Genomic DNA, 16,007 nt, shown 5'->3' with positions numbered 1-16,007 from the left:
TCCTCTGGTGAAAACGTAACACATTCAAGCGGGAGGCTGTGACTTAAGGTAATTTAACCAAGATGTTATGGGACTTGAAGCTAGATTAGCCAACTTGGAGTAGATCGATTTTGAAGGAATCCAACGGAAACAATCCCGCCCCTCTCTTCAGGCCTCCTTCCAAAGCCACTCAACAATGCTAAAAGCTCGCTAGCTTTAGCAATAGCAATGTCTAGCCTTGTCAAGGACGCCGGTCATATACAATAAGTGCACAGGCAGAGCGTGCACAGGTAGCTGGATAAGTAGGGAGCCAGACAGGGAAATTAGGGAAATTATTGGACAGGCTTATTAGAGGCCTAGGACAGCCACAGATACCAGATTTCTATCTTATTTTTTATCTGAGTATTGATTGATATATTGATTGCTGTCTGGTGGTCAAGTTCATGGTGCAGTACGTGTTCTTCATCCACTTGGCGGCAGCTGCAACCACAACATTGTAATCAAACCCTACGATCAATAACACAGCAACTACAAAACACATATTACTTAATATTATTTATACAAATTAAAAAAGCACAAAAGTCTTCATGATTTGGGTTTGAACCATATTGTGTTATTACGATCAGAAACTGGATCTTCCTCGTGTGCGTTCTGAACTCAGGCTAACCCTACCAATGTGGCGGGGGCGTGGATTTAAAATAAACGACATACGTACCTGCATAGTGTTAACGTATGTCCGTGTCTTATCTCTCTGTCCTGTGTGTGTGTGTGTGTGTGTGTGTGTGTGTGTGTGTGTGTGTGTGTGTGTGTGTGTGTGTGTGTGTGTGTGTGTGTGTGTGTGTGTGTGTGTGTGTGTGTGTGTGTGTGTGTGTGTGTGTGTGACTGTGTGTGTATGTGTGTGTGTGTGTGTGTGTGTGTGTGTGTGTGTGTGTGTGTGTGTGTGTGTGTGTGTGTGTGTGTGTGTGTGTGTGTGTGACTGTGTGTGTGTGTGTGTGTGTGTGTGCATGGATGTAGAATGTGTATTACATTGCTGCGGAAACACCAGCTGTTCACCCACGTTTCCACGGTACAGCCTTTATGAGGCCATTGGCCACCCGGAAGCTGATGTAGAGCTACAGTGCAGGTACTCAACGTGTTGATGAGCAAAGTTAATCGCAGAGTAAATACACGGTAAACCTCTCACAGGTAATGTCTTCATCTAAATAACCCATTGGCCAGGACTGGGTTAATACCACAAAGGTCTAAACTAAAACAAATCAAGCACTTCCATGCACCGGCTAGTGTCGTTACTGTGATTCATGGCCACATCAGATAAAGTATTCTTATTTTCACCTTTTTTAATGGAATTATAATTGCGGGATTAGCATTAGAAGTGAGTTGACATTCCGTAGGCAGCAGCTGGAGAAAGGGGTGTTTTCCACGGTGAAGCAGAATTAGTTCTGGCCAATATAAGATCCTGTTACATCGATTCAGACCTGCATTCGCTGTGTGTGGATGGCTGCCCTGGCCCCGATCACGGGAGGGTACATCACAAGGTGAGGGGACATCTCATCCTCAGTGGGACGGTCAACTAGGGCTGCTCCATTATGGAAAAAATCATAATCAGGATTATTTTGGTCAATATTGAAATCACGATTATTCAAACGATTATTTTTGAAAACATGATGTATTTATTCAGCATGTCTCACCCAAAAACCCTTGGCAACTGAGAACTTTGAAATCTCGCCTTATAAAAGATACACTTACAAAATACACAAAATGGTCAAGAAGAAAATGTTAAACCCTAAAATAATGTACAGATATGCATCCAGCTGTGTGGATACAGATATGTATCCCAAAAAATGGTAAAATCGATCATAAAAGTTTTGTGATCGTAAAATCGAAATCGAGATCTAAATTCCATTAATCACCAGCACTAGGTCAATCTGTGCTCGTCCGACGTAAGGAGAGCGAGGTGGTCCTCACCACCGGAGATGTGTTCAGCTAAGGAGCTCTCTAAGCAGCGGCATACTTGGGGTGATACGGGCATCGCCGACAACTAGGTCGACCTCAGGTTCCTCTCCAAGGAGGTCTTTGATGAACTGTACCCCCATTACCACAGGGCAGTGGAGAAAGTGTCAGCAAGGTTTTCCAACTTGGTCGGTTTAAATTTTACAAACATTAATTTGAGTTTGTAAAACCCTAACCCTTAGTCATGACCCTAACCCTTAGTCATGAAAAGTAGTATGTTATAATAATTTGTCTGTGTAGTTTTTGACACTGTGTATTTGACAATATGTCCAATATAATTGAACACCTTGTATTGCGCTTGTATTTTTCTTCGTCGTATTGCTGTTAATACTAGCAATGAAAATACATTCAATGTGTGCGCTTCTCAGGAGGAGAGTAGTGTTACATCACCAACGGCAAGAGCAGACTTCAACCCACACACCCAGGCACACACACACACACACACACACACACACACACACACACACACACACACACACACACACACACACACATGCAGGCACATACACGGAGAGGCACACATTCAGGCACACACACACACACACACACACACACACACACACACACACACACACACACACACACACACACACACACACACACACACACACACACACACACACACACACACACACACACACACACACACATTCAGGCACACACATAACACATGTTGCTCCCTCAGAAGAAACTATACAAGCTGTCAAAGAGTTTGACTTTTAATCACAGTCATCTGTATGGGCTTATAATAGACCTTTCGACTGGCTGATGCTTCTTTCATTTCATGACTCACTCGCCTCCTCATGTTTGGACCTATTGAGCCGGTATATTTATGTGGGTGGTGTGTTTCTCTCAGTATGTTTATCTTTTCATAAAAATACTTGAATAAATATTCCAGACCTTGGTTGGTGAGTCAGCCTGTCTAAACTAAACACATTAGCTTATGAAGGACGGTACAACTGTGCTGTAGATGGGCTAAAAAATATTTATAGGCCCGATATATGTTTTAATAATTCTTCCATCATTTCAGCATTTTATCATCTATTATAATGGAATGACTTGGCAACATAACTTCTCAAGGTTTTATGGCACATCTTCTTGTTTGTAAAAGGTTTCAGAATTATTGAAAACAGTGATTTACATTAAATGCTTTAAAATGAAGACACAAAAAAATTACTTACCCTATTCTGCTTTGTATTCAATGATTTTTTCCCCTTTCCGGCCTACTAGGCCTACAGGCATTATCAAATGACGTTATTCAGTTGTTTTATGACATATGGTGTATGGGTGGGGATATACCAGTTAAGCTTTGAATCCTAATCCCCTGTAGGACTATGACGGTACATAGGAGTAGATCTCCGATGTACCGTCTATGTTTGACTCTGTTTGAACAGTGTTATCTGTTCACGAATACATTCAAAGGTGTGTTTGACCACAAACCTTTGGCCATCAACAAGCTAATAGCCAGGTACCATTGCTATCCTGGTTATTCAGTCTTAATACGTTTTTGGCTGTTGTTGCAAATTTAGGACAGACCATTCGGGCGCATCTGGCCAATGACAACTACAAGAAGCCTAGTCTGGTCAAGGTGTTAACTGCTAAAGCGAGCCATCTTTGTACGATCTGCTTCTCTTTACTTGGGTATTTAGTGACGTGTCGAACTACGCCATCTACTGGTATGAGGCAGCATAGCATATTATCCATGTAGTCGGCTATAACATGGGAGCCCCTGGTCTTCACCCTGACCAACAAGAGAGCCAGGTGTAAACACACACACACACACACACACACACACACACACACACACACACACACACACACACACACACACACACACACACACACACACACACACACACACACACACACACACACACACACACACAAGCGGTCAAGAAGATAACGCGTTAATTGAGGAGCATGTCGCGTCCTCATATTTCCACTCCAGACTTATATGTCAAACATATATGCGTCTCCCCTGACAGCTTTTGCCCTCAAGAGGAGATTTATCTCATGCGGCTGTGTTTTGTGAGGTGGCGGCTGGGACAGGCGAGCTCATTGAAGGCGGGGAGCGATCAGCGCAGGTATGCGGTTGATCCTGTACGGTTGGTCAGGGGGAGAGGGAGGCACCCTGTGGAGCGGCCCGAGGCGGCTCACCTGCTGCTCAGACCGCAACAGGGCCGCTGCAGGGAGAAACGTGGACGTGCGGGGTCGGCAGACGGCGCAGGAGAAGAACGGCGCTGATGTTGGTAATTTGTTAACTTTATAGACTGGTTAGTAGACATGCGTTAAGTGCTCTAGAATCGGTTGACTTTTGCTTTTTAATTTGTCCCGTTTAATATGCTAGAATTTTCTGCGTTGGATAAAATATTGATTAAATTACCAGAAAGCTGAAATGGTTCTTCTAACATTTTATACATTTTTTATCGATGGATAAGTTTTGAAGGTTTTAGAATAATTGATTCCATAAATTAAATAATAAAATATTTCAAGTCGATTTAGAGTTGTTTTATTTTGCAAATGCAAATGGCAAGCTGAAATATAATATAATATATAATATATTTTTTTTTCTATACTTGCCTATAATGAAACATATACCGGTACATTGCTTACATTTTAAAACAGTCTGTTGTCACTTTTATTCATGCAATAATCGCTGTGGGACTTGCAGGGTAGGGTTCCATTTATGCTAAACGCCCAGATCAGCATTCTTAGAGGAAATACCATGTATGGGCATGGAAGTAGGACGCTACCGGAACCACTCCATATGAAGAGCTGCTGCTTCGCTGTAGCAGTCGTTTCCGGCTATGGCGGCGCGCTAAACTCACACAACGCATACCGTTTATGTCATGTTAGTAAAAGCCTGGCTGGTGCACCGAGTTTTCTGTGTGGAATGATCGATAAATTACCCACAATAAAAAAGCATGAATATAAAGTGCAACTCCTATCCGTGTCTTTCTTCCGAGGACAATGCCCAAATATGGGCTTCCTCACGCCATATTCGGAACTTAGCGTCACGACAAGAGGCTTTATAAGGCGGGGAAGGCTCATTGAAACAGAGCATAGATTCCCAAGTTCAAGCGCTGTCAACAGTCCACTGAAACACGCAACCTCCGCGCTGACTTTGAAGTCATATCTGGATAACAAACTCAATTCACGCATTTGTCACGCATCACTTAACATAGGCTTATGCAACCTTCTGGATTCAAGACGACATCATTTCAATCATTTAAGTCTGCACCACCATCATCAACAGCGGCAAGAGTCCGACCAAAGTGTCTCTCCACCGGCTACACAGACATCGGTGGAAGCTGAGACAGCGGAACAGATTTCAGATCCGCAGCGACTGGACACTCGTTTGAGCAGCAAGTCCCAGGACATCCGTGACATGGCTGCGGTCAAGACAGAGCGGTTTCTTTCCAGTCTGCAAATATCCGACCCTCTTGGCGGCTTTGCGCCTCCTCACTCGCCGCTGGACAGCTATCAGAAGCTGGAGGAGCTTCACCTGTTGCTCCAGAGCGCTGCAGCAGGGAACTCTTTCCTGACCGCCTCTACTGACGGACTGGGCTTTCTGACCGGGGAGAGCGGAGACGTGGATCGTCCTTGTGGAGGTAAGGGGATCCTCCGAATAATAAATAATAATATTTTTTTATTTTTTACAAAAATGGTCTGAAAGAATAGCTGTATTTTTCTGTTTATTGCCATGCAACCAAAACGATACAGGCGTGTGTGTATTATTGTAGAATTGGATCTTTAAAAACAATTGCATTCACTTACTTTAAACTGCGATGTCGCAACAAATCAAATTTCAAACAACATATTTTATTATGCCAATAAATCATTGACTCTTCAAGCTCCAAAGCGAAACTAATAAACGTTTCCTGCATCATTTAAAAAAGGTTGCCCTGTAAAATAGTCAGATTTTAGAATAATGCTGCAGAAATAAGCCAAACCAACAACCACTATAACGTCTCTTTCCCCCTCCGTCTCATCCAGACAGCCTCCTCGAGCTTTCGGCCTGCTGTGAGGAATCCAAGATAATCTCAGAGCTCCTGGGTATCCCCTCATTCCCAGCCCGTCTGCCGCCGCTGGCCTACAGCGGCCGCTTCACCCTGGAGCCCTCCTCGGCTCCCGGCTCCACCTGCGGCCCCACCAGCACCACCCACGGCGGAGGCAACATCTGGCCCGAGTCCCTCCTCAGCCTGGTCACCGGGCTGGTCAGCCTAGCCACTCCCCCCCCCTCCTCCTCCTCCTCATCCGGAGCCTGCGAGCTGTCCTCCTCCTCCTCCTCCTCCTCTTCGTCCGTGTCTTCCTCCTCCCCGCACACGTTGCACCCGGAGTCCGTGGGCATGGACCACTCCATGGCGTTCCCCTCCCAGACATTCTCTCACCCGTCGGTCCAATCTTCGTGTGCTCCCCTCGCCTACCACAACCCGAGCCCCGCCCCCAGGCACGCCGCCCCGGCGCCCCCCTCCATGATGCAGATGATCCCAGACTATCGCCTCTCCCACCACCACCCCCACCAGCAGCTGCAGCAGCAGCAGCCAGGGTCCGGTCTCGGCCTGCTCCCCCAGGACCAGAAGCCCGTCCTGGGCCAGGTGCACGACCTCTCCGTCTTCAACGTCCAGCCGCAGCACCAGCAACCTCCCCTCACCCCCCTGTTCACCATCAAGGCCTTCTCCAGCGGCCAGCCCCAGCCCCAGACCCAACAGCACCAGTCCATGGACATCCCCCTGGGCCACGGCCTCACCGGGGCCCCCGGGGGCCCGCGGGGCAAACCCGTCCCGCTCCGGAAGCACCCGCTGGGCCGGCAGTACAAGAAGACCCCCAGCGAGCGGCCCTACGCCTGCCCGGCCGAGGGCTGCGAGCGCCGCTTCTCGCGCTCGGACGAGCTGACCCGCCACGTGCGCGTGCACACGGGCCAGAAGCCCTTCCAGTGCCGCATCTGCATGCGGAGCTTCAGCCGCAGCGACCACCTGACCACGCACATCCGCACGCACACCGGCGAGAAGCCCTTCGCCTGCGCCCACTGCGGACGCAAGTTCGCCCGCAGCGACGAGTGCAAGCGCCACGGCAAGATCCACCTGAGGCAGCGCGACCGCAAGATGGCGCCCGAGGCGGCGGCGGCGGCCTTCAGCTCTGCCTCCCCTTCCTCCTCCTCGCCTCGCCCGCCCTGCAGCGACCCCGGCGCCACGTCCGAGTACTGCTCCTCCCCGTCCAGCCCCTCCCTCTCCTCTTCCTCCTCCTCCTCCTGCGGCTCCCTCTCCTCCCCCACAGGGGCCTTGTTCTACCCCCCCTCCTCCGTCTACGGACAGGGGCCCTCCTCCTCCTCCTCCTCCCCGGGCCTGAGCCCCCACTGGGAGCACGTGAGCAGACGCTCCTCGCCGCACGGCTCTGACGTCTGCTGAGGGCGGGAGAGAGACAGACAGAGAGACAGACAGACCCACCAACCAGGAGGCCGACGTGGCGGTTCCGTCCGGATGTGATGCGGTCACACCAGACCGGTGCTGTCGGACAAACTCAAAAGACTTTGATCCAAAGTATTTTTTACTTTTTTTTTTTATTTCCTCCAAATACCAGCCGCGATGACCAAGAGAGGTTTAACATGCTCTGTAAGACCAATCACGTTACGATAGTTACAATGCCAAGTGTGCGCTTGATCAAATGTTTTCTATGTCCTGTGCCTTTAGCAATAATGCTTGACGATGGTTTGTATTGAGAACGTGCACAAAGATTGTATTTCTGTAACAAAAATAGGATTATATATTTTTTATTGTACATGTAAATAGTGTATACCTGTATAGTGTACTTGTATAACAGTAATGGGAATGTTGTGTTGGTACCTACTGAGTAGGTATTTCAATTATGGTGAAGTTTATATGCAGTTCATATTTGAATTGATTGCATACTGCCTTATAGTGCCTTATTTTTTGTATCTGTATGGCTATTTGAAAGCACTTTTCTGCCAAAGAAGAAAAACCACTACATAATATGCCCCATTAAATAGGGTGTTGAAAGTAAATAAACAAAAAAATGAACACAATTGAGTTTTCTGTTTCTCTGTCGGATAATTAACTAGACAATTTCCAAACTTAAATAAAAAAAGTATACGATTATTAATATTTTATAAGTGTTGGCTATAATGACTACAAATAATCTAAGACTAGCAACCGTCGGTTCTTGAAACCTAAAAATAATGAAAGATTAAATATTTAGTGCTACTATGGATAGTTGTACTTGCGACAGCTATGAATACCTAGGATTAGGCTATTTGCGGTGCGATTACTGATAATTTTAAACTCCGTACGGCATACATTCCAATGTAATGTCAACCTATTAAACTTAACGGCACATTAACCACCAAAGGCAGGTAGTGACAGGCCGCCTTCCCTCCCACTTTTAATAGACTCTTGTCTAGGATTTACACTTATGCGTTTGTATTGAATGAGCCAATAAAATCGTCACTGGCTTCCCCGGTCCAACAAGTCAACACCCCGGTTGCCCATGCAAGGATATCCTGCTTCCGCAATCGACATCCTGTTGCCCAAATATGGAGTTTCCTGGTCGGTGCTGGCAAAAGGCCTGTAACACAAATAAGTCAAGAACTCTTCTACCTAGTCTATTTATTTCCTTCTCGCCCGCGCGTGTTCGTGTTAACGTGTACGTGTGTGCGTTTGAGCATGTGTGCGTGTGTGCCTGTGTGCGTGTGTGCGTGTGTGTGTGTGTGTGTGTGTGTGTGTGTGTGTGTGTGTGTGTGTGTGTGTGTGTGTGTGTGTGTGTGTGTGCGTGCGTGTGTGTGTGTGTGTGTGCTCCCCCAAGACAAATACATAAAGAAGGACGATTCATTGGTCTTTGGACTTTCAAAGATAGTAATATGTATATATTAAAATGCTATCCTTATCTTTTCTTTCAAAAGATCTGATACGGAAACACTACTATGGGCTCACACACGCACACAAACACACACTCACATCCAATCACAAAGGTTTCATTATTATTATCATTGTTATGTTATATTGCTGAATTATTGTTAATCATGAATTATATGTAGGTATTTTAGTTGATAGTGGTCAAAATTAGGAAAGTATTTGCAAAAAGTGTTTCCGCCCGGTTTCGAACCGGGGACCTTTCGCGTGTGAGGCGAACGTGATAACCACTACACTACGGAAACTAAGTATACACCGGTCTAACCCGACTGTGATCAATTTCCACAATGACACTACTGATGTCATACATGTTTGGCCACGTGTGGGAAATAGTGCCGCTGATCCGCGTTTGGTTTTGGAGTCCCGTAAAGGAGGAGTCTCCACCGTGAGCCAAGGTAACGAAAGTTCGCTTAGTATGTGCACTGGTGCACTTATTAAATGACAATAAAACAGGCCTAAGTCTAACATATCTTTTTTGTGGTTAATAAATGTTGCATGAAAGTGTATTGCATTAAATAGAAGTCGTGACATTTTTTCAAGCAGGGCAAATCAAAGCAAATATTCTAGTGTAAGTAATAAGTCTGATCACATGAATGAATTGGTTGTGAATAATTCATTTCCATGCAAAATCGATCTCTGATGATCACAGATGTGTTCCATTAGTGGTACAAGCGGCCCTGAAAGCTGAAGAAACGTTTCTAAAACGAAGGGATATTTTACAGAAGGCTGAAGTCAATCAATACAGAAGGCTGAGCTCGGGAGAGCGTAGTGCCATTTTACAAACACCAGAGGGAGCTATGGTTTAGTTTGGGCTGACAAACTCAATCTGTGCAGGGGCCATATCCCTAAATATTAAACATCTAATAAGAGGGACAGACACACACACACACACACACACACACACACACACACACACACACACACACACACACACACATACACATACACATACACACACACACACACACACACACACACACACACACACACACACACACACACACACACACACACACACAATGTCAGAAAAATACACAATTGCATAAAGTTTTTACGTTTGTAATTACACAACAGACTCTCATAATGAACAACGGAAAATGACTTTCTTCTCAGGAAGGATCACCGTATATCAGGAATGTTGTCTGTAGTCAGGACAGCTCTGAGGCCAACCTGAGCAAATCGACCTGTCTGAGTCTGCTGGTTCATCAGGTAACTACCATGTCCATAGCATACTATATTGGGCAACTTCCTCTTGGGGGATGTTGATTTGGAAAGGTGGATGCAAATTGTGTGTCCCTTTTTCCAGGGCCTGGGTCGTGACACTCATGGTGTTTATAATCAACATCATTGTGGTAAACATTGATGAAAAACTAATTTGATCCTCTGTGGTATGGTCTTCTTGGGCTATATGACTCGGAGAGTGGTAAATGTTCAACACATGGTTTATTCTAACGGAGACACAAGGTAAACAAGCTTGCCTTCTAAAGATGGTTCATGAAGCATCTCTCGAAACACAAGTAAGAATTCAGTTTATATTGGAAGTGGGCGGAATGGTAAATCAGCCACGCCCACAGTTTCTAATTTAAAAACCTTTGGTCTGTCTTGGCTTTGTCGGAAATGGCAAAGTGGCCATGTTTGTAGTCATTAACTTCTCTGCAAAATCATAAAAACTTATATGCCCATTATGTGCAGAAGAAACCATTCATCACTGTTGTTAGCTTGAAACATGTCATCAGAAGTAGCATAGACTCAAATAATTTACATCAACATGTCCAACTGTGACAAGGTCGTGGTGCATACTCTACACTTTGCATCGCGGGATCAAAGACCTGGGTCTCAATGTGGTCATGTGACGTGTCAACACGTCGGATAGTATTGTACTGTAAGTCTCACAGCAACTGCTTCACAATGTAGGCCGTTTTCCACAGGCACTTTGTAAATAGATCTGCCAGATGTGTTATTATTAGATCTGTTGCTACCTTGATTCTTTGCATAGCCTTGCATCGTTTCCTTTTTTATTTTATCTGATTTGAGAGTGTGAGAACATTTTAGAGAATGTGTGTCTTTGTTTGTGTGATTGTGTGTGTGTGTGTGTGTGTGTGTGTGTGTGTGTGTGTGTGTGTGTGTGTGTGTGTGTGTGTGTGTGTGTGAGAGAGAGAGAGAGAGAGAGAGAGAGAGAGAGAGAGAGAGAGAGAGAGAGAGAGAGAGAGAGAGAGAGAGAGAGAGAGAGAGAGAGAGAGAGAGAGAGAGAGAGAGAGAGAGAGAGAGAGAGAGAGCGCTTTGTGCTTCATAATCTACACCACTTCCTGTGTGGTGCACTAAAGATGAGCCATTTACAGTTGTATTGCTGTGTGGAACACATGCAATGGAAAACATTTCAAGAGAAAGTTTCCCCTGGATCAAAAAGAATTATGCATCCTATGACTACACCGTAACTTAAAATAATAACAACTCACATTTGAAGGCTTTGCTTTTATTATATTGTCCACAAGTTGTGACAAGCTAGACGTCCATCATGTAACGCACGAATACCGGTATACATTATGCATTTCTTTCATATTTCAGCTATATCTTTTTATATAGATTGCCGTGACTAACAATATTTACAATATGTAGTATTTGCTACCCTGCCCTCAAAGGCCTCCCTGGACCAGTCATGCTGCATTTCTGCCGCCCCGCACCGTTGAGATACAGGAGTCTGAGCACACGCGTTCCGGTGTTGAGTTTCCACTGAGCAGCGCGGGTCTAGCACCTCGGCTGGCTCATGCTACGGCTCACTGCGCGACTTCACGCCAGGGCTGAACCTTGGCATCTTGGCCCAGACCGGCCAAATGTTTTGTCTGCTTGCAAAAGCGTGCCATGGCGGTAGGTTTCATATGGGTCTGCTCGTGCCCCGCCCTGAAGGGGGGCCTTGGGTGACCACCACCCAACAAACCAGACGTGGGTCGAAGAGTATGTTTGTGCTGGGACAATGTGCGACACGGTACAGCTGCAGAAAGCTAGTCTAACAATGTTTTATTTATGTCCAATTCAAAACGTACACATTCTCGCATGTGGCTTGAGGGCGTGCCTGTGTGTGACACTGAATAAACGTAACGCAGTATGGCTTGTTACTTTGTTGTGGGTCGCAGTATTCGAGGTTGGGCGCGGTGTAGCAGGCAGCAAAAGTAGTGACACATTAACCTGTGCTTGAACTACAGGTGCACGGTTTAAAACACATCAAACACTGCCCCACGATCACACCCTGTCCTGCGGTACATCGTCTCGATATGCGGGACGGGGGACAAACAGTGAGGTCCCACATCAAGGGGGACACACCTGCTCACCTCGTGAACCACTCCCTATAAACCAAGCGTAGGTTACAGCGCACTGCCGTGGAGCCGGTTTTACCAGGGGGGAGCGAGCCAAAACATTTCCGATTATTTGTTCCGTTGTCGCCTGACCTTAAGGCGGGATTCGGCCCGCCCGGGAAAACGCCAAGACAGACAACCGGACGCCGCCCTTGTCATCGTGGACGCGCCGTGATCCCGGCGGGGGATCAAAGGATCCCTCCGAGTGTTGGCAGACCGAGCCTCGGTCATCCGTTTGCCCCCCGCTAACACCGCGCCTCCAGCCAGCCCTCTGCCCCCTCTTCCTCCTCTCCCTCCTCTCCCTCCTCTCCCCCCTCTCCCTCCTCTTCCTCCCCACCCTCCCTCTCCCCCGCCGGCCCCCGGGCGCCGTTCCGGAGCGGCCAGTCCCCGTCGGCGCCCCAGGTCGGCGGCCGGCTCGTCCCGGGCCACCCGTCGTCCCGTCCTCGCTCCTCCGTCTCCATGGCGATCTGATGGCTGTTGAGGTAGATGCTGCTGTGGGAGGGGCCGGGGCTGCTGCCGCCCCCCCCCGAGGAGAGCCGGCCTTCCCCTGCCTCCCCGGGGGGCCGGAGCAGGGTGGCCTGGAGGTCCGGGCGGGGGTCCCCAGTGGGCCCCGGGCGCACGCTGTTCTTCTTCTTGTGGCCCCGCTTGGTCTCCTTGAGGTCCAGGGAGGCGTAGTTCATGTGGGACTCTGAGGGCTGGTGTCACACGCACAGCGATGGTCATACGCATGTACAGCGGGACTGGGACACACACACACACACACACACACACACACATACTCACGCACACACATGCACACACACACACACACACACACACACACACACAGACACATGAACACACACATGTCCAGGAGCTCATACGCTCACACAAAAAGACAAACACACACACGCACACACACACACACACACACACACACACATGGGGTACACACATACCCAGGCACACACACACATACTGATTATAAACTCTATAGTCAGGTAGCGTCTATAATAGTTTACAGTATATGGGTTTAACAATTATGCACATTCAGAGCAGTGTGGAAAGAGATATGAATATTATCCACGTTGTTTTATAGTTCTGATTAGTATGATCATCATGCTCTGTCTAGTGTTCTCAATCCTTTTCCTAGCACACATTACGGTCAAACCAGGTACCTTGTTGCCTTGTGCATGCTGCAGGGTCATCGATTCCCGCGGCGCAGTGCACCCTTTCACTGTTTAAAGAGCGCAAATAAATGATTCAAACAAAGCGCGTCAGTCTCAACTGCAAACTGCTTTTTTCGGCCACAATTAATGCCACATTCGATAAACATCGTTATGCGATGTGACACACAGAAGGAAGGAGGAAAGGAAAGACTTAAACGAAACACAAACACTCGAAAGCTCTACAGATCTTGTCCCACTTGGTCTCACCTCTTCTTACTTTGAGAATGTTTCCATAAATAGGATTCTCTTGATGCTCGGGGACATCATCGTGAAAGCGATAGACTCCATTCTCCATACTAGAGCTGGAACTGGTCAGGACAGACAGGAAAGAGGAAGTTGTAATAATGTGTGGTGGACATGCTACAGCAACCCCCTGTTCATAGTTTACACACATTGGAGCAAAACAGTCTGGACCATGAGCATATCTAGGGCTCTACTGGTATAGATAGAGGTAGGGCCCTCCTGGTAAAGATGGACCATAACTACAGCCCTACTGGTAAAGATAGAGCTAGGGCCCTCCTGGTAAAGGTAGAGGCCATAGCTAGGGCTCACCTGGTATAGATGTATAGATAGGGGACACAATAAATGCTGCAGGATTCCTATAAATACACAGACACACACAGACACACACGCACAACTTAGTGGTGGCTATGCCCCAAAAATGCTGTACCTCTGTCTTTGATACCTCCTCTCGATACTGTCTGAAAAACAAAGAAGATCCACAGTGTCATGGTTGTCTATGCTGTATAATAGTAATTCCATACATTTATAAGAAAAAACATTAGGTTTGACCATAATGTTACGTAATGGCAATTCAAGAGCAATTATTACGCAATGGATTTCCATATTAAAGTTACCAAAGCAATGCTGTAAAGATACTATAGTATTTTAAAGACAATTACATGTGTTCCTTTGTTTCCTCCCTGTATTGAGACACACTGAGTTATGTAGCGGGGTATATTATACCTGTCTTTGAGTTTTTCCTTTGTCTGAGGTAGCATTGAACAATGTTGACGCACACTGAGATCAGCAGGGCTATGGCCATCACCACCAGAGCCCCCATCAACATAGGCTGACATTTTTCTGTAAACACACAAACATAAACCTCATCATCATCATCATCATCATCATCATCATCATCATCATCATCATCATCATCATCATCATCATCATCATCATCAAACAAACATAAACCTTAAAGCAAACTCCTACACACTCTTCTAATAGCCAGGCGATGTTAGTGCACTCGTGAGTACTTTACGGACATCAAGACTGTGAGCTGTAGCGTGTACTCCCAGCTCCCAGGTATCTACTATAGAGAACCTAAATGTGTGATGATGCATGCATGGATAACTAAACTGTTTGATTCAAGCAATTAGGCAATGAAAAAAAAATGCTCACACTAACATCCTCAACTTAACAAATGAACATGAACATGAAGTTGATTAACTTAGTATATTCGTATTTTTTCATTGCCTAATTTCTTAAATCAAACAAATGTTTAGATTTACATTTATTTATAGACTTATAGACATTGTAATGTTACAGATTCCAATGCTTTTGAACCTATAGACAGGAAAATGTTGCAGAATACGAATGTTTTTGAACCTATAGACATCACAATGTTGCAGAATACAAATCTATTTTAATGTATTTTACCTGGCATGTTTCAGTAGATCTTTCACGACCATGTGCTGAATCAGTCGGTCCAGGGCGGTCCCAGGTCTGGCTTGCTCTGCCTGCTTAGATCTCTGGTGGATCCTGGTTGAATGCTGGTTTTCAGTTGAGAACAGGAAGCTATGTAACCTCCAACGTCTTCAGAATCGACATCAGCCTATTCTTTCAAATGTAACGGACTTAAATAAACTACCACAGCTCTTTTATACATTAAAGAGTCGCTGTTCCATTCTTTGAATTCCACTCTCTTGAATTGATCATATTTTATTTAAGATATCTCTACTCTATTTATAATTGCATCCCCCCCCCCCCCCAACAGCCACGCACACACACACACACACACACACACACACACACACACACACACACACACACACACAAGCACGCAGACACACACACACACACACACACACAAGCACGCAGACACACACACACACACACACACACACACACACGCACGCACGCACGCACGCACGCACGCACGCACGCACGCACGCACGCACGCACGCACACACGCACACACACACACACACACACACACACACACACACACACACACACTTTGACACATGCTAGATTGCATATCATTTTATTAAAGATTGACACTTTACATCAAGTGCTATATTGTTTCAGAAAATATTCAGAAATAAGCACACAACTGATATCTGATATCTGATAATAACGATATCTGATAATAATATCAAATTATCATATTAATAATGAGCATTTTTTATTTATATATATACATATGCATAATATATGGATATTTTTATACGTTAAGATGATACAAATGTGTATAATTATATGTATATTCATATATATAATTGGATAAGATAAAATATAATCCAGATCAAATT

The 16,007-nt window shown here is 45.9% G+C and overlaps 2 protein-coding genes and 1 non-coding gene across 3 annotated transcripts; 1 reads left to right on the top strand and 2 right to left on the bottom strand.

Annotated features, from left to right (window-relative positions):
- Positions 1-5,029: 5,029 nt before the first annotated feature.
- Positions 5,030-8,032, top strand: LOC132461001 (early growth response protein 1-A-like). The gene is made up of 2 exons (XM_060056030.1): positions 5,030-5,600; positions 5,986-8,032. Exons 1-2 carry the CDS (start codon positions 5,378-5,380, stop codon positions 7,395-7,397), a joined length of 1,635 nt encoding a protein of 544 aa, XP_059912013.1. The 5' UTR covers positions 5,030-5,377; the 3' UTR covers positions 7,398-8,032.
- Positions 8,033-9,087: 1,055 nt separating this feature from the next.
- On the bottom strand, positions 9,088-9,160 carry trnav-cac (transfer RNA valine (anticodon CAC)). Its single transcript has one exon. It is a non-coding gene; the product is annotated as a tRNA-Val (tRNA).
- A 2,199-nt stretch (positions 9,161-11,359) lies between these two features.
- On the bottom strand, positions 11,360-15,449 carry LOC132461036 (uncharacterized). Its single transcript, XM_060056092.1, has 6 exons — positions 15,133-15,449; positions 14,440-14,556; positions 14,144-14,174; positions 13,681-13,781; positions 13,423-13,481; positions 11,360-12,960 (listed from the first exon to the last, which is right to left on the bottom strand). The coding sequence occupies exons 1-6, from the start codon at positions 15,137-15,139 to the stop codon at positions 12,511-12,513; spliced, it is 765 nt and encodes a 254-aa protein (XP_059912075.1). The 5' UTR covers positions 15,140-15,449; the 3' UTR covers positions 11,360-12,510.
- Between the last annotated feature and the right edge of the window lie 558 nt (positions 15,450-16,007).

Source organism: Gadus macrocephalus, chromosome 7, assembly GCF_031168955.1.
Source record: "Gadus macrocephalus chromosome 7, ASM3116895v1".
NCBI lineage: Eukaryota > Metazoa > Chordata > Actinopteri > Gadiformes > Gadidae > Gadus > Gadus macrocephalus.
The sequence above is the reverse complement of the archived record's forward strand: the minus strand, read 5'-3'. Positions and strand labels throughout refer to the sequence as shown.